The 20,274-nt window shown below is 42.3% G+C and overlaps 1 protein-coding gene across 1 annotated transcript in view; it reads left to right on the forward strand.

The window, feature by feature from the left end:
* Positions 1-20,274, forward strand: part of LOC124596585 (centrosomal protein of 78 kDa-like) — a 128,539-nt gene that overhangs the window by 11,408 nt on the left and 96,857 nt on the right. Inside the window, exon 2 of the mRNA XM_047135777.1 lies at positions 11,835-12,081. Coding sequence (XP_046991733.1) covers positions 11,838-12,081 — 244 coding nt within the window. The 5' untranslated portion in view covers positions 11,835-11,837. The remainder of the gene's footprint in view (positions 1-11,834; positions 12,082-20,274) is intronic.

Consider the following 20,274-nt stretch of genomic DNA (forward strand, 5'->3'; position numbering starts at 1 on the left):
AAGGGCGCCTTACTTGGTACATCGTGTCCATCATGCATTGAGATCGTAAGCCCACTTTCTCGTTGTGGCATTGCAGTCCTGCTCATTCTCCATCTCTTGACTGAGGACACCTTCCTGGGTTCATTTTCTTCCACCCACTATGCAGTGTCGTTTTTTGCACCTACGAGGGCCATGGAATTCTTTGCGCCTCATATCCAGCATGGTAGCCCGTCCGTTGTGGTGGGGCTGCCATGTACCCTGTTGGTTGTAGCCCCCTGACAACACAGGGATCTCTCTGCTGATGCCTGCACTGTTAACTCCCCATGTATGCCAGACTAAGGATGGCAATGAAGCTTATTCGCCATGCTACCTTGTATGTACTAGGGTTGATAGGGAATCTTTCACGTCCATCAAGCCTCATTTTTTTTGTGGAGCATTTGGAGGACAAGTTTGGGGAGGTGGAGGGCTTGTCCAAAATGCGCTCTGGGTCAGTCTTGATAAAAACAGCATCCTCTGCCCAGTCATGGGCATTACTCGCTTGTGACAAGTTGGGGATGTTCCTGTTACCATCATGCCCCATAAGAGCTTAAATACGGTCCAGGGTATTATATTCCACAGAGACCTTCTTTTGCAGTCTGACGATGAGCTGCACGCCAATTTAGAGCGGTGAGGTGTCCATTTCATCTGGTGCATCCATCGGGGTCCGAGGGATAATCAGGTTGCCACTGGTGCCTTCATCTTGGCCTTCAAGAGTGACACACTGCCCGAGAAGGTCAAGGTGATGGTCTACCACTGTGACCCTCCCCCGATGCTGTGCTTTAAATGCTGGAAATTCAGCCATATGTCTTCCCCCTGTACTTCCAGTGTCACATGTCGAGATTGTGGACGTCCATCACATCCCAATACTCTATGTGCCCCTCCCATCTGTGCCAACTGCGGAGAGCATCATTCACCTTGCTCGCCAGACTGCAGGATTTTACAGAAAGAGAGGAAAATCATGGAATATAAGACACTGAACCAACTGACCTACACTGAAGCTAAGAGGAAATTTGAGCGCCTACATCCTGTGGCCGCCGCCGCTACGAGAACAGTTGTCGCCCCATCAGTTCCTCACTTTCCTGTCGCCTCTCAGAACCAGAAGACTACACCTACCTCCTTGATGGTGGGGGGCACTTCCCTCCCTGTTGCTTCCGCACCACCTACTTTGGGAGCAACACCTCCCAACCATCAGGGATATCAGTCCCCACTTTTGAGCCAGAGAAGTGTAAGTCTTCTTTGGCTCCTCTCGCTAGGATGATGTGATGGTTGAGCAGATGACAACAACAATTGTTTCTGTGGCAGAAAACACAATCTCTCAGCTGTTTAGGGTGCCCCCGGTGAAAGCCAGGCCCTTGGTGGTCGCCGGAAGTCGCTGAAGCAATTAAGGAGCGTCGGCGATCTCTACAGTGGCATAAGTGGCACCCTTCCCTGGAGCACCTCATAGCCTTTAAACGGCTCCGTGCCCGCGTTCGCCAATTTATCAAAGGTTGGAAGCAGGAGTGTTGGGAGAGATATGTCTTGACCATTGGGTGCCATACGTCACCTTCCCAAGTCTGGGAAAGATCAAACGTGTTATCGGGTACCAGACCCCAACAGGTGTTTACCAGACCCCAACAGGTGTTCCCGGTGTTAACATAAATAGCGTGATATCTACCAACCAAACACGATTACCGAGCGCTTTGCTGAGCATTATGCTTGAGCCTCTGTGTCGGAGAACTACCCTCCAGCCTTTCGCACTCTCAAACGGCAGCTGGAAGGTAAATTCCTCTCTTTTACTAGATGCCACAGTGAATTCTATAACGCCCCATTTACAGAGTGGAAGCTCCTCAGTGCCCTTGCACATTGCTCTGATACAGGGCCACATCGGATCCACAGTCAGGTGATTAAACATCTCTCATCTGACTACAAGCGACATCTCCTCATCATCTTCAACCAGATCTGGAGCGATGGCATCTTTCCATCGCAATGGCGGGAGAGCACAATTATTCTGGTGCTCTAACCCAGTAAAAACTTGCTTGATTTGGATAGCTATTGGCCCATCAGCCTCACCAATGTTCTTTGTAAGCTGCTGGAACGTATGGTGTGTTGGCTGTTGGGTTGGGTCCTGGAGTCACATGGCCTACTGGCTCCATGTCAGAGCAGCTTCTCCCAGGGTCGCTCTACCACTGATAATCTTTTGTCCCTCAAGTCTGCCATCCAAACAGCCTTTTCCAGACACCAACACCTAGTTGCCGTCTTTACTGATTTACAAAAAGCGTACGACGACACCACCTGGCAACATCATATCCTTGCCACTTTATACGAGTGGGGTCTCTGAGGCCTGTTCCCGATTTTTATCTAAAATTTCCTTACGCTTCGTACTTTCTGTGTCCAAGTCGTGCCTCCCATAGTTCCCCCCATACCCAGGAGAATGGTGTCCCTCATACCCAGGAGAATGGTGTCCCACAGGGCTCTGTATTGAGTGTCTCTCTATTTTTAGTGGCCATTAATGGTCTAGCAGCAGCTGTAGGGCCGTCTGTCTCACCTTCTTTGTTTGCAGATGACATCTGCATTTCGCACTGCTCCACCAGTACTGGTGTTGCTGAGGGGCGCCTACAGGGAGCCATCCACAAGGAGCAGTCATGGGCTGTAGCCCACGGGTTCCAGTTTTTGGCTGTAAAGTCTTGTGTTATGCACTTCTGTCAGCATTGTACTGTTCATCCAGAACCAGAACTACCTTAATGACGATCCACTCACTGTAGCAGAGGCATATCGATTCTTAGGGCTGGTTTTCAACACCCGATTGACTTGGCTTCCTCACCTTCGTCAGCTTAAGTGGAAGTGCTGGCAGCACCTCAATGCCCTCCACTGCCTGAGCAACACCAACTGGGGTGCAGATTGCTCTATGCTGCTGCAGCTCTACAGAGCCCTTGTTCAATCCCACCTTGGCAATGGGAGTCTGGTTTATGGTTTGGTGGCATCCTCAGCATTGCATTCACTTGACCCAGTGCAGCACTGTGGCGTTCATCTAGCGACGGGAACTTTTAGGAAGAGTCCCTCCATTGCAGGTTGGGCGTGCACAACTGCTGGCCAGTTACGTTGCACATATTCATAGTTCTCCTGCACATCCAAATCACCGCCTACTTTTCCACCCATGGTGGTTCATCTCCCACATCGGCAGCCCATGTCAGGGCTTCCAGTTGCAGCTTGTGTCCGATCTGTTCTTTCCGAACTGGAGTCCTTGCCTTTACCACCTATACTTGAGGTCCATTCACGTACACCTCCATAGTGTACACCTAGGTCGCAGCTTCACCTGGACCTTTCACATGGCCCCAAGGACTCAGTTAACCCCACGGCTCTCCGCTGCCACTTCCTTTTGATTCTTGACATGTACCGAGGCCACGAAGTGGTTTACACCGACGGCTTGATGGCTGATGCTCACGTCATCTTCGCGTATGTCCATGGAGGACATATTGAACAGCATTCCTTGCCCGATGGCTGCAGTGTTTCCACGACCGAGCTGGTGGCTATATCTCGTGCTCTTGAGCACATCCGTTCATGCCCTGTGTACTGACTCCTTGAGCAGCCTACAAGCTATTGACCAGTGCTATCCTTGTCATCCTTTGGTAGCAATCATCCAGGAATGGTCCAGTCATTCAGCGGTGTTTGTCTAGATCCCGGATCATGTCGAAATCCCAGGCAACAAACTTGCCGACAGACTGGCCAAACAAGCTACGCGGAAACTGCTTATGGAGATGGGCTTCCATGATGACCCATCACAGTGTCGGTGCGGCACCTGGCTGACAGTGGCCCATATCTCGGTGAGCTGTCCTCCTCTGGCTGCCCTGCGATGGACTCTTCAGTTACTGATCTCGTTGCCATTAATTTTAGCTGACGACGACTCACTGGCTAATTTAGTTTTACGTTTTATACGTGACAGTGGGTTTTATCATTCTATGTAAGTTCTAGTGCATATCCTTTGTCCCTTTGTGTTCTGCACTCTAATGATTTTAGGGTGGATGTTTTAATGTGCTGGCTTTTCCTTTTTATTCTTGTGGTTGACCAGCCATGGTTATCTGCTCTCTTGTTTTTACCCCTTCTACCTGTTTCTTGCTTCTCTCTGTGGTTTTCTTTTCCTGTTTTGTCCATAGTAGTGTTGGTTGTCCTGTCATTCTCCTGGTTCTTCCTTTCTCATGTTATTGTGCTGTATACCTCCTTTCTTCTCTTCTTTCCAATGTGTAATTATTTTACTGGGAACAAGGGACCGATGACCTCGCAGTTTGGTCTCCCCCCCCCCCCCCCCCCTTTAAACAACCAACCAGGCATCTGGCAACCCTGACTTTGCCTGGTAGTTCATTTTGCCAATCGTCTATTAAAAACAAAACAATGAAAACTCTCACAGCAGGCACGGTGTCAGATGATCCTGGACAGTTTCTGTATGCTGGGCACAGCTGCTTCATATGTCTACAATGTGATTTTGTAAACATCTGTGTGGCAATGCCTCTTCATAGCTTTATAGATGGCTGTTATTTTTGCCTACAGCTATTTGCACTTCACAGTTGAAAGCTGTCAAAAGTGCTGCCAGGTGTTGGGTATTTCCTTCAGTTGACTCAACTGTGGGCATGTCTTTGTAGTAAAAGATAAATGTATTAAAACTTCGTGAATGATGCAGCGTTCCCCCCCCCCCCCTCCCCTCCCCCCCCCCCCCCCCCCCCCCCACACACACACACACACATCACAGTGTTTACATTATATCTCCTGATTTATATATCATATGGATGCTGTTTGCAAACTGTGTTGCAAATAGAGTTAGTAATTACCTGTTGGCTTCTCTCTCAGGTTCATCGGATGATGTTTGATTAATAATTTTTCTGGTGTTTTGTCAGCGTGAGTAGCTGGTATTTTCAAAGATTCACCCTCCATTGCTGGCAGTGGATCAGAGTCAAGCGTGCGTCTGCAGGTTACATGTACCTGGCACACCAGCGTCCAAGGCCTTTTCCATAGTCATTACCACTATGGTTCTTCCCTTGCTATTTGCAATGGTCATTCGCTACAGTATAGGAATGCAGCATCCATTCACCTTGAAGCTTTCTTCTTTCTTGTTGAACATATTGTCATGTTATTGTATTCTTATAACTTCCCCAAACAAGTGAGTGTGATAGCTCCTCTGTACACCAAGAACTTCCACATCAACAAATCATAGTGTGGTCGGTCTCACATAGCACATGCTCTGCCATGGCAAATTTCTCCACCTGCCCCAACCTGCAGTGCTTCTTATGTCTAGCGATCCTGGTGTTGATTATTCAACAGTCATTCTAATATAGAATTTTCCACATGTACATGGTATATTCCCGTCATTGCAGATGGGTCCCTTTTGTCCTTTGCCGATGTAAGACACTCTTTGATGTTCTTCGTCACTTTTTAAATAGTCTTTACAGCATGTTTGCCCAATATACAACCGAATTTGTCTATCACTCTGAAAATGTATGGCAGAAAGGCTGTACCTGTTATTTCTTTTTCTGATGTGATGCTTCACTGAGATTTCGATTCTGTGACACTTCTTATGTAACTAGTGGAGTATCAATTTGTCTCCAGAACGCCCTCTATATGGTGCATCTCACACCTGAGGTGCTGCAGCTGACATATTCGTCTTGCTCGTGTTATGAGCATATTAATCGTGCCTCTTTTCTGGCTTGGGTGGTAATTTGATAGCATAGGTTGAAAATACCACTTCAGTTGTAAATTACTTTATTTTCACACGACCAGTTTCGGGCTGTTATAAGCCCGTCCTCACGTGTCGTAGCTGTGCTGTGATCCCCAAGCGCCGCATGTACCAGGTGCGGTGTGCTGCCTGAGTGCATATCAGTGCACACTCCGCTGCAGAGTGAAAATCTCATTCTGGAGACATCCGCCAGGTTGTGGCTAAGCCATGCCTCTGCAGTATCCTTTCTTTCAGGAGTGCTAGTTCTGCGAGGTTTGCAGGAGAGCTTCTGCAAAGTTTGGAAGGTAGCAGACGAGATACTGGCAGAAGTAAAGCTGTGAGTATGGGGCGTGAGTCGTGCTTAGGTAGCTCAGATGGTAGAGCACTTGCCCGCGAAAGGCTAATGTCCTGAATTCGAGTCTCGGTCCGGCACACAGTTTTAATCTGCCAGGAAGTTTCATAGCAGCGCACACTCCACTGCAGAGTGAAAATCTCATTCTGGATTTCATGTGATGCCTTTATACTGTAATCTACATAAGAATTCTAAAATGAGTTCTGTACTAATTATGAACTGTTAGTAGTCGATAGGTCAAACATGACAGTTTAATCTCAAGGAAGTCACACAGTATACAAGGGAATAAAATATTTACAACAGAATGAAAAAATTGTGATAAGTGAAATAAAATAATGTAATGAAATGTCTAAAATTTTCATATAGCTGACAAAAGAAGAAAATTATAAAAAGCAGTAAGGGAGTGCTGATATCATTTCAGGGCCTAACTTAAAGAAGTCATTGGATTAGAATCTATTAATCACCTTTGGTGTAATGAATATGTAGTGATGACTGAAAATTTGCAGAAGACTGGGATTGATTTCCTGCTCATCACAAGCATTCACTTAACCATTACGCTGTCTGAGTGTGCTACCACATCTGACTCAAACTTTCACTGACACTAATATCTGGACCTACAATTTCTAAAAATACTACCTTAGGTTCACTGGGGGAACCAAGTTTATTATTATTATTATTATTATTGTGCAGCTTGCTACAAATTTTTCTCTTGTGCCAAGCTCTTCATATCAGAGCAGCACTTACACTCTATGCCCTCAATTATTTGTTGAATGTACTCTAGTGTCTGTCTTCCCATTAAGTTTTTACCCTCTACGGCTCCCTTGAGTACCCTGGAAGTTATCCCCTTAACGCATATCTTATCATCCTGTCTTATCATCTTGTCTTTGTTCCTTTCTTTGTCAATTTTGTGGAGAACCTCCTCTTTCCTTGTCTTATAACACTACCTAACTTTCCATATCCTATAGCACATCTCAGATGCCTCAGGCTGTGTGTGTGTGGGGGGGGGGCTGGTTATGGTGCTGCGAAGGACATTTTATGTCAGCTGGTCGAACAGCAAGAATCATTTGCCACAGCGTTGCACAGGTGCTGGACTATCAAACTGTGGTGCTTTAGTCAATATTTTGTCTAGTCGGCATGGTTCTCCATCTGTGTCACCTGCTGTTTTGTCCTCTGTGGCCATCATGGTTTATCTGCATTCCTTTTCTGCATATGCGGAATGGGATGCATAAGAGAAATGTCTGCAAAAACACTTTGAAGATTTTGGAATTACTGATGCTACGAGGGCGGTTCAGAAAGTAACCTCCGATTGGTCACAGTGCGGGTTGTGGGGGGAGTAGCGACGCCATCTGTGCGTTCACGCACTCAACAGGTCAGTCGGCATCAAGCCGTGGTCGAGTGAACGTCGTACCTGCGCTAGTTTAGTTTTTGTGGCAGTTTGAAATGTGTGCTGCAATAGAAAACCCCGCCAAATGTGAAGTGCGTGCTGTCATATTCTGCAGCAGCTATTCATCGTGAGCTTTGTGCCGTGTACGGACCAAGAGTTATGAGTGAAGGAGTTGTCCGTGAATGGGTACGTTTATTTAAAAGTGGACGAGAAAACGTTCGTGATGAAGAGAGGAGTGGTAGACCATCATTGGTGACTGACGAACTCGTTCAGACAGTTGATGCAAAAGTTCGTGAAAATCGACGTTTCTCAATGTCTGAGTTGTCTACTGGTTTTCCACAGATTTCTAAGACTCTCTTGTACGAGATAGTGACAGCAAGATTGGGTTACCGTAAGTTCTGTGCACGATGGGTGCTCGCAGAACAACGGCCCTTCTTGAGTCCTTCAAGTGGGACGTTATCAACCATCCACCTTACAGCCCAGACCTGGCGCCAAGTGATTATCACCTCTTCATGCATTTGAAGAAATGGCTCGGGTCACAGCGGTTTGATGACGACGAAGAGCTCAAAGATGCGGTCACAGGCTGGCTCCAGGCACAAGCGGGTGATTTTTATGCAGAAGGAATTTCAAAGCTTGTGAAGAGATACGATAAGTGCCTCAATCGCTATGGAGACTATGTAGAAAAATAGTGCAAAGATGTAGTTGTAAGATGTATATATTAAAATATTTTTATTTAACTTGGTGTATTTTTTTAAATCAACCGGAGGTTACTTTCTGAACGGCCCTCGTATTTTATGTCGAAGCTTATTCCTTTCCCAGATATCACCAAGAATATATCAAGTAAAAAGGGAAATGAATAGGTTAAAGTTAGATATAGTGGGAATTAGTGAAGGTCGGTGGCAGGAGGAACAAGACTTCTGGTCGGGTGACTACAGGGTTATAAACACAAAATCAAATAGGGGTAATGCAGGAGTAGGTTTAATAATGAATAGGAAAATAGGAATGCGGTAAGCTACTACAAACAACATAGTGAGCGCATCATTGTGGCCACGATAGATACGAAGCCCACACCTACTACAGTAGTAAAAGTTTATATGCCAACTAGCTCTGCAGATGATGAAGAAATTGAAGAAATGTATGATGAGATAAAAGAAATCAGATAGTGAAGGGTGGCGAAAATTTAATAGTCATGGGTGACTGGAATTTGAGAGTAGGAAAAGGGAGAGAAGGAAACGTAGTGGGTGAATATGGATTGGGGGAGAGAAATGAAAGAGGAAGCCGTCTGGTAGAATTTTGCACAGAGCATAACTTAATCATAGCTAACACTTGGTTTAAGAATCATGAAAGAAGGTTGTATACATGGAAGAACCCTGGAGATACTAAAAGGTATCAGATAGATTATATAATGGTAAGACAGAGATTTAGGAACCAGGTTTTAAATTGTAAGACATTTCCAGGGGCAGATGTGGACTCTGACCACAATCTATTGGTTATGACGTGTAGATTAAAACTGAAGAAACTGCAAAAAGGTGGGAACTTAAGGAGATGGGACCTGGATAAACTGAAAGGACCAGAGGTTGTACAGAGTTTGAGGGAGAGCATAAGGGAACAATTGACAGGAATGGGGGAAAGAAATACAGTAGAAGAAGAATGGGTAGCTCTGAGGGATGAAGTAGTGAAGGCAGCAGAGGATCAAGTAGGTAAAAAGACGAGGGCTAGTAGAAATCCTTGGGTAACAGAAGAAATATTGAATTTAATTGATGAAAGGAGAAAATATAAAAATGCAGTAAATGAAGCAGGCAAAAAGGAATACAAACGTCTCAAAAATGAGATCAACAGGAAGTGCAAAATGGCTAAGCAGGGATGGCTAGAGGACAAATGTAAGAATGTAGAGGCATATCTCACTAGGGGTAAGATAGATACTGCCTACAGGAAAATTAAAGAGACCTTTGGAGAAAAGAGAACCACTTGTATGAACATCAAGAGCTCAGATGGAAACCCGGTTCTAAGCAAAGAAGGGAAAGCAGAAAGGTGGAAGGAGTATATATAGGGTCTATACAAGGGTGATGTACTTGTGGACAATATTATGGAAATGGAAGAGGATACAGATGAAGATGAAATGGGAGATACGATACTGCGTGAAGAGTTTGACAGAGCACTGAAAGACCTGAGTCGAAACAAGGCCCCCGGAGTAGACAACATTCCATTGGAACTACTGACAGCCTTGGGAGAGCCAGTCCTGACAAAACTCTACCATCTGGTGAGCAAGATGTATGAGACAGGCGAAATACCCTCAGACTTCAAGAAGAATATAATAATTCCAATCCCAAAGAAAGCAGGTGTTGACAGATGTGAAAATTACCGAACAGTCAGTTTAATAAGCCACAGCTGCAAAATACTAACACGAATTCTTTACAGATGAATGGAAAAACTAGTAGAAGCTGACCTCGGCGAAGATCAGTTTGGATTCCGTAGAAATACTGGAACACGTGAGGCAATACTGACCTTACGACTTATCTTAGAAGAAAGAATAAGGAAAGGCAAACCTACGTTTCTAGCATTTGTAGACTTAGAGAAACCTACGTTTCTAGCATTTGTAGACTTAGAGAAACCTACGTTTCTAGCATTTGTAGACTTAGAGAAAGCTTTTGACAATGTTGACTGGAATACTCTCTTTCAGATTCTGAAGGTGGCAGGGGTAAAATACAGGGAGCGAAAGGCTATTTACAATTTGTACAGAAACCAGATGGCAGTTATAAGAGTCGAGGGACATGAAAGGGAAGCAGTTGTTGGGAAGGGAGTAAGACAGGGTTGTAGCCTCTCCCCGATGTTATTCAATCTGTATATTGAGCAAGCAGTAAAGGAAACAAAAGAAAAATTCGGAGTAGGTATTAAAATCCTTGGAGAAGAAATAAAAACTTTGAGGTTCACCGGTGACATTGTAATTCTGTCAGAGACAGCAAAGGACTTGGAAGAGCAGTTGAACGGAATGGATAGCGTCTTGAAAGGAGGATATAAGATGAACATCAACAAAAGCAAAATGAGGATAATGGAATGTAGTCAAATTAAGTCAGGTGATGCTGAGGGAATTAGATTAGGAAATGAGACACTTAAAGTAGTAAAGGAGTTTTGCTATTTGGGGAGCAAAATAACTGATGATGGTCGAAGTAGAGAGGATATAAAATGTAGACTGGCAATGGCAAGGAAAGCGTTTCTGAAGAAGAGAAATTTGTTAACATCGAGTATAGATTTAAGTGTCAGGAAGTCTTTTCTGAAAGTATTTGTATGGAGTGTAGCCATGTATAGAAGTGAAACATGGACGATAAATAGTTTAGACAAGAAGAGAATAGAAGCTTTTGAAATGTGGTGCTACAGAAGAATGCTGAAGATAAGGTGGGTAGATCACATAACTAATGAGGAAGTATTGAATAGGATTGGGGAGAAGAGGAGTTTGTGGCACAACTTGACAAGAAGGGACTGGTTGGTAGGGCATGATCTATAGCACTGGAGGGTAAAAATCGTAGAGGGAGACCAAGAGATGAATACACTAAGCAGATTCAGAAGGATGTAGGTTGCAGTAGGTACTGGGAGATGAAGAAGCTTGCACAGGATAGAGTAGCATGGAGAGCTGCATCAAACCAGTCTCAGGACTGAAGACCACAACAACATCATATCAAGTCCTGAATTAACTCGCCTCGTTGCAGGATCCATCCTCCTTAATGTTGGACCAAATCTGTAAACTTTCAAAATACTACTGTAAGTGCATCCCAGGCTGAGGTTTACCGCTGTAGGGAGCATCCACATCAGTCCTATCGAGCATGGGCAGCTGAACTCCATGGGTTATTTCGTCATCATCATTTTGTGTCCAATCTGTATAAAGAGCCATATGCAAAGTCAACTGTTTTTATTGCTATCTGGAAAAATTCGTATATTTTTCATGATAGTGAGGGTCATGTACAAGGTTTAGTGTGTCATAAGATATTCAACCACACCGAGAAATCCAGTTTACAGCAGCCTCACATAAGTAATCATACCACAGAGTGTGACAAATGTACCGTTATTCCTTCCTACAAAACACAGTTTATAGTTACATTAATATTATCTCAATTTTTACTGGCTGTTTTTTGTTTTGCTATAATCTATTTGTAATTAAGTTATTTGTAATATCTTCATAATTTAATTTTGAGCAAGTTTGATCACTACATTCAATATGCGAAGTAAATTTCAACTACTGTCTTGAGCTAATGACTCCACCATAACAAGAGCAAACTATTGCTGTGGGCTCTGGTGATAAGAACCATAATTGTGAATCTGTTATTGTATTTAAGAATTTTCATGTATTCAGCACTCAACTTGCTTTATTAATTAGCATGTAACCTTTGTTCTGCTTTTACTTTCAGATAATGATTGGATCTGTCGCAACAAGAAAAAAGAACTCACCAAAATTTCATGCCTACTATGAAGATCTATGTGAACTGCATAATGTTATGCCACTACGAATGATCACATCACAAAAGCAAAAGGATATTCTTGATATATGTGCTGATAGAATAAAATTTGATGAGTTGTTTCCAATTACAAAAGCTTTAGCTTGTGACCGTTCATTGTGTTTCATCGCAGTCAGGAGCAGATGTCAAGGAAAATATGGTATGTATATTCAAATAGTCCACAGCTCATGATCTCATAGTAGCGTTCTCGCTTCCCGCGCACAGCGTCCCGTGTTCGATTCCCGGCGCGGGGTTGGGGATTTTCACTTGCCCTGAGATGACTGGGTGTTGTTGTGTCATCTTCATCATTGTCATTCATCCCCATTACAATCAGAGGAAGGCAATGGCAAACCACCTCCATTAGGACCTTGCCCAGTATGGCGGTGCGGGTCTCCCGCATCGTTCCCCTATGCTCTGTAAAGAAGTATGGGACTTCATTTCCAAATTCAAATAATAATAAAAAATAACTGCACGTATGTACCAGATACTGAAACTGGAACAACAGTAGTGCATTAATTTCTTTTGGCACGAATTATGTTAAGAGGCCAGGAGCTAATAATACTGGTACCTGGTACACTCTGCCATGCACAGTACTATGGCTAGTATAGTGTAGTGTAAAGACATTAATGTTATATGTTTTGGATGTGAAGTAGTCTTGTGGACGACCACATTGTATATGTATCTTCAAACAGCCAAACCTGTTGGGCCTGATGTCTTGTTTAATCTAGTGATTTGACTTTATTATGTGATAAGTTTTCCGCATTCACAATGTGCTCCTAAATTAATGTGCTACTCTCTCTCTCTCTCTCTCTCTCTCTCTCTCTCTCTCTCTCTCACACACACACACACACACACACACACACACACACACACACACACACAAACACACACACCTGTACAGCAAAAAAAAAAAAAAAAAAAAAAAAAAAATATTCAAATGGCTCTGAGCACTATGAGACTTAACATCTGAGGTCATCAGTCCCCTAGAATTCAGAACTACTTAAACCTAACTAACCTAAGGACATCACACACATCCATACCCGAGGCAGGATTCGAACCTGCGACCATAGCGGTCGCGCGTTTCCAGACTGAAGTGCCTAGAACCGCTCGGCCACATCAGCCGGCTGTACAGCTACATTTTGGGTGGATTTGGTGAGGGGAGAAATGGGGCAGTGTGTTGGAGGATGAACTGGGAAAGGGTGGAGTGTGACCTGACAGAATGGAGGGAAACAACTGGTGTATGAATGCAGGAGGGAGAGGCAGCAGATGCATGGAAAAAGAATACAACATGGTCACCAGCCCCAGTGAATTCATCCAGTACACGATAGTGATGAGGTGGAAGAGTGGATTAGGGGGTTGACAAAATGGAGAAAGAGGGGTTAGCAGAGACTGAGGTCAGGATTACAGGAATCAGGGGTGTGTTGCAAGTTCAGAAAAGCTGGTGCTGGAGGAAAGGATCCAGTTGGCATTGGTTTTGAAACAACCATTGAAATCGAGCATGTTGTGCTCATCAGTGTGTTTAGCCACTGGGTAGTCAGCTTTGCCATTGGCCACAGTTTGGTAGTCGCCATTCATTAGAGTAGACATTTGGTTGGTGGTCATATGTACCTAAAATTCTGTGCAGAAATTGCAGCAGAGCTGGCATATGACATGACACCTATCACAGGTGACCCTGTCTCTGATGTGACAGGATGAGCCTGTGATGGGACTGGAGTAAGATGTGCCTGATGTATGATCAGACAGGTCATGCACCTGGGTCTTCCACTGGGATGTGATCCATGTGAGAGGGTTTTGGGAGCAGGAGTGATGTGGTGGACCAGGGTATTACGTACATTGAGTGTGCAGCGGAATACCACTTTAAGTCAGGCGGGAAGTATTGTGGGTAGGACATTATTCATTTATGAACATAATGATACATGATACACATATAGAAGAATGTAGATAGTCACTTTTCCCTTGCTCCATTTTCAAGGGGAACAGGAAAGGGAATGGCTACCAGCAGTGCAAGGTAGGGATGTTCGTTGAGCATTGATTTAGTGGTTACAAACATCAGCATCTCATTTCATTTCAATGCTGAACTCTTTGAAACATTATAAAATTGATATTAAGGACAAAATATTGACTTTCAAAGTTGAAATGGAAGAAAAGAAAAGGGAATCAAATTTGTTATTACTGTCAATAATTTTTCCATCATTTGACAAATCATTTTTTCTAAACATAGCTCATAACAACACCAGTGCAACACGTTTTCTACTTGTCAAATAAGGCCACAAGGAAAGGGGGGACAATATTTGAAATGACGGTGAATAAGATAAGGTCTAAAAACCCTCTTCAACCAACATTGAGTTCAAGCTTTTGAGATATTTCAGAATATGGTTCAGAAACTGGACTGGAAGGTGTACACTTACCTAAAGCAGTTTTGTACATCAACAAAGTAAGGAAAAGATAGATTGCTGCTTACCCTAAAGATGTCATGTTAAGTTGCAGATAGACACAAATAAAAGACACTTACACATTAGCTTTCAGTTACAGCCTTCATCAGAAAAAGAAACAGAAACACACAAGAAAGTACACCTACACTGACTGCCATCACCGGCAGCTCGGTCCAAGTTGTCACTGATGGCGGTCAGTGTGCTTGAGGTGTGATTGCTTGTGTGAGTAAATGTGTGTGTGTGTTTTTCTTTTATTGATGAAGGCTGTGACTGAAAGCTGGTGTCTTAGTGTTTTTTGAGTTTACGTGCCTGCTACTTGACATGTCATCTCTAAGCTAAGTAGCAATATATCTTTTCCCTATATTGTTGATATTCCAATCTGGAGTTACCATTGTTTGCAATTTTGTACATGATTTGTAAAGATGCACATCTTTTTGAAATTTTTGGAAGTGAAGGCATTTTAAATCTGCTTAACGTCATTGCATCTTTGTCTGAACTACTGTTGAGCCAGACATTCAAGAGTATGCTAAAAAATCAATTTTAAATTACTGAGAACTACTTCAAAAATAAAATTCAGAATTTGGACAGTTTAACTCTCATGCTAGATATTTGAACAGGCATGATGCAGCGATAAAATGAAAATGGCTACTGTTGATACCTATGAGTTCTAATGTATATTTTGAACATTTTGTTGCAGACCTGTAAAGAATGGGAAATAAATACCAGTATAATGCTTGTAGTGGTGTCCAATGCAAGAAGAAATAGGGTTACAGGGGTGAAAATAGCATTTGGAACTAGTTGTGTATTATGTTTTGCCCCATGTTGAATTTGATTGGCAAAAAAATGTCCCAAGAAAACTTATCAATTCTTTGAGCTGATAACTGTTGTGAAAAGGATCATAATATGATTCAGACAAAGTGTAGTACCAAGTGATGAGCTGAGAAATGAGTCAAACCTCAAACTTGTTCAACAAGGATCCACTAGATGGTTTTCAACATTTAATAGAGTTGAAAGATTTTTCAACTGCATCCAGTGCTTAATAATATCACTGACTGTTGTTCTAGTGCCTCTGCAATGCTAACAGCTCCATATATTGTACAAACAACATGTGTTTGTGTCATTCTGCTGCCTATAAAAGTGGATACTTGTGAAATTCATGTATAAAAGTGCAATGCAACAGTAAAGTAATACTAATTATTAGTATGTTTAATATCAAAATATCTGTCATGCAACAAATACAGACTGTTGCAGGTAAGATGAAGAGTAACATTATAACATAAATCAAAAAGTACTTACTACGAGCTGAATATTTTAAAATATTAGCCACATTAATATTGCTCAAACCTAGGCTCAAGAACATAGCCTTTCAAGAAGCTTTAGCATGTTCAGCTGTAATCAAAACCATCAAGGATTTGCTTGCAGCTGTTGAAACGACTGTCAGTGAGGATGGGCAACACATTGACATATTGCAGGAAAACAGTTAAACCAATTTGATTTATGGAGTGAACTTTATAAAACAGAACAAGAAAAGAGTAATTTGCAAGCTGGAACAGAAATGGACCTACCATCGCATTTCAACACCACATTGGTTCATTACATCGTCAGTACTTCATATCCAAAGCTTCAAGAAATTGCACTGAAGTATTTGAGCTGTATAGCTTTGTTGTCAGCTTCTGAAAATTCTGTTCTCAAAAGCAAGATGTTCTCTCTGCTTAAAAGAAAAAAAAAAAGTAGACAGAAGGGGAAACATATCTTGGAACTGTTTTGAACAGTCTTTAAACATAAAGTTGTACAATATGTAATGTTGATTATTGCTGTATTCAATGATTAATAAGTGTGATATTAGATGTATTTGTATGTTGCTTTTAATCCCATTCTATAAATTTATCATTTAACATTGGTGTTTTGGGGTTGATTATTGTCAAATACTGATGTTAAGATGCAGAAATCATTATCAGCATTGATAGTTTGCCATTGTTGTACATCTGTAGTGCAAGATACTCTCTGCCATATGTCATATGGTGGCCTGCAGAGTACGCATGGAAATGTGGAAAATAAACTGTTAAATCTCTTCCAGCCATTTTAGCTTTACAAGAACTAAATTCATAATGTTAATCATTAGCCCTAGTGCAACTTACTTGTGTTAACCTTATCTTGTAACTGAAAACCCACAAAATTCACTACTTGCATTTTGGGGCTTTCATGTGACATGCTCTTTTCCTTTTTGTAGATTACATAGCATTGACACTAAATTTTTCACCAGACTAATGGCATAATATTTTCTTTGCAAGAGACAATCAATTTCTTGAAACATGTCAGTAAAAATGAACTTTCTCTTTTATTAAGTGCCACTATTGTAGATTGACAGGTCATTAGATAAATGTTTCGTCCAAATATTTCACCATGATTTTAAAACTGTCTACACGTCTCAGCATACTAAAATATCCTGATATGCTGTAATATAAATTAGGGACTGCCGTAAAATATAGTCTCACATAAATGCAGATTTGACCTCCATAAGCTGTGGGTTACAGTAAATGAAACTTATCACCTTAAAGATATGCTGGGATAAACAAACACTGCTGGAGCAACTTGCTTACCTCATGTCTTCCAAAGATGTCCCGTAGCCATTGTCCTGCTTGGTTTCTTCTCAGTTGGTTGCAAGCTCTAACACTTGTGCCGTAAATAGTGCATAATGAAACAAGTGGGTAGGTTTAAACGCTAAGCATAATAAGAACCATCAAAATTTGGATGCCAACTAATTTTGTTTATTTCGTTAATCACAAAATTAGTAATACAATTTCTAGAGCCAATCTATCATCAATATTCATAACAAGATTCCCGGTCATTAATCATTAGTTCCTGAGTACCACAAAAGTCACAGAAATGCTTCACACAATCATAGAACCAAAGTGAGATCGCACAAACATGTTTTCCGAGGCAACTTTAACAATTAATTCTATCTTTATGTAGAGTTACACTTCACACACTAGTTGGCATGTTGGCATCTCGAAGACTGATTGTAACGTGCCTTGAACTAACACAACGCTGCACAAGTATGTCATCTGAGACAGTTTCACAACAAACTGATCCATCTTTACATGGGATCAGATTTCACATGTGGATTCATGTATTGCCTCCTTGGAAACCAATCATAGACTAGTAGTGAGCTATCTTAGCAGTTTGGTTTATCCTTCCATCAATAAGCACTGCCAATAACTAAAATTTCTAATTATCATTTCCAGTTGAATTGAACAATGTTGAAATTATTATTAGTAAGTTCTCATTGCAAGTAACATCGTCAGCATGGTGGAGCTATATATTAATATTTAAACAGTAAATATAAATGATAAAAGCTTCACTTCTTGGTACCAATCATAATAGGTGAATCCCCACAGTTTCTGGGCTCCTGCTTGCCTGGCCATTCTCACACTGTGACAATCTGGCACATCATTCAAGGAGTCTGCCATTTGATCCTACCTACTCCCTAGCCTCCTGTAAAAAAAATCTTGCTATTTTGTGCATTTAAAAAACCAACAGACTGTAATAAATATCAAAATGTTATAACAAGACTGCATTTTCTCAAAATAAAACACCACAAGGCTATAAGAATTCTGAATTTTCTTGAAACGTTAGTACACTAGTGCTATTAGAAATATGTTTCATCTTTCCCCTGGTTGAAGTTCCAGTGACATTAGTCCAATCATACTATACAGTATAAAAGTGGGTACTTTATCAGCACATGAATACTGAGTGAGGCATTGCGTTGACACACTGTAATGAGATAACATCGCAATAAAATTCCACATAAACAGAATTTTGAACTGTGATTCTGTAACTCCCCCCCCCCCCCCCCCCCCCTGCACATTTATTGACAGAACAGTCCATGGGTGTACTGACAGATATCAGTGTCCAAAGGGCACAATATTTTGACAAGCTACACTGTCGCCACCATCAGGTGCACTATCAAACTGAATACCTGGAGGAATATGTGTTCAGCCGGTAACTGTGAGGTGGCAGAGATAGTATCGGTGACATAGCTGTTGACTCATCCCCCATCTTGAAAGTCATCTTGTTGTGTTTGATGAGTACTTCTTATTAATTATACAGATATTAGGTTCCCAGGCCATACTGAGAATGTGGCCGTAGTCATGGTTTATCAGTTGGTCCTTGCTTCATACTTAGGTGGCTTCTTTTGTGACACAGTCTCAATATTTAATGTAAAACCTACTCACCAAGCAGCGGCAGGGAAACACACACACACACACACACACACACACACACACACACACACACACACACACACACACACTTGAACTTTCACAAGCTTTCAGAGCCAATGGCTCCTCCTTCTAGTGGATAAAGTGAAAAGGATGGAAGAGGGGTGAAGGAAAAGGAATGGAGAGGTTTAGGGAAATGGGTACAGTTTAGGAAAGTCGCCCAGAACCCCGGGTCAGGGGACACTTACCGGACGGGATGAGAAGGAAAGACTGATTGTTGGGGACTGCACCGGATGAGAATTGAAGTCCTGAGAGCTTAAAGGTGGAAGACAGGGTAATATGTAAGACAAGATTACTACTAAAACATCAGGCGTGAGTTAATAAGTGTGTAAAGCTAAGTGCATTGTATGTAACAGAGATGGGAGGGGGCAGCAAAAAATAGACATGTCAGAAAATGGAAGATGTAGAAAATTGAATTGGAGTGAAGAAAGGAATAGTTACTGTGAATGAATGCTGACATGGAAGGAATTAATGTAAAGTATGGCCAGGTGGGTGGTGGGAACCAAGGCCAAGTTGTAGTGCTAGTTCCCATCTGCGGAGTTCTGAGAAACTGGTGTCTGGGGGAAGAATCCAGATGGTGCGTGTGTTGAAAGAGGCACCAAGGTCATGACTGTCATGTTATACAGCATGCTCTGCAACAGGATATTGTGTGTTGCCTGTATACACCCTCTGCCTATGCTCATTCATCCTGACTGATAACTGGGTGGTAATCATGCCAATATAAAAGGCTGAACAGTGTTTACATACCATCCAGTATATGACGCGTTTTGTTTCACAGGTGGCCCTCCCTTTGTTGGTATATGTTTTGCCAGTTACAGGGCTGGAATAGGTGGTGGTGGTGGTGGTGGTGGTGCATAGGGCAAGTCTTGCGCCAGGGATGGTCACAGGGTTAGGGAGATGGGTGCATACGGAGCATAGTGTTTGATGAGGATATTGCAAAGATTGAGAGGGCAACGAAAAACTATTTTAGGTATGGTGAGCAAAATCTCAGACACAATGGATCTCATTTATGGGCATGATTTTAGGAAGTCATGGACTTGTTGAGTAGCTGATTGATACACTCAAGACCAGGATAATACTGGCTGCCAAGTGGTGTCCTCTAAAGTTGTTTTTTGGAGGGATCAGCAGTACCAGGATTGGATGTGATGGCCCAGAAAATCTGCTTTTGGACTAGGCTGTTAGGATAATTATGTTCAGTGAAGGCTGAAGTGAAAGTGGTGGTTTATTGCTGTAAAGAGTCTGCATCCGAACAAATACATTTGCCTTAAATGCCAAAGCTGTATGGGAGGGAACGTTTCACATGGAAAGGATGGCAACTGTCAAAATGTAGCTACTGTTGTTTGTTAGTGGATTTTATGTGGACAGAAATGTGTAGCTAGCCTTCGGTGAGGGTAAGATCAACAGCAAGGAAAGTGGCGTGGGATTCCGAATAGGACCATGTGAAATTTAATTGGTAAAAGTTATATTTAGAGATTCCAGGAACAGGTCAGCCTACCATTTATCCATATGGCAAAAATGTCATCAATGTATCTAAGCCGAACCAGGGACTGGAAACTTATGGATTCCAGGAAAGCTCCCTCCAAGTGACCCATGAAAAGATTAGCATAGGAAGAAGCCATCCTGGTTCCAAAGGTCATACCC

This window comes from Schistocerca americana, chromosome 2 (assembly GCF_021461395.2).
Source record: "Schistocerca americana isolate TAMUIC-IGC-003095 chromosome 2, iqSchAmer2.1, whole genome shotgun sequence".
Lineage (NCBI taxonomy): Eukaryota > Metazoa > Arthropoda > Insecta > Orthoptera > Acrididae > Schistocerca > Schistocerca americana.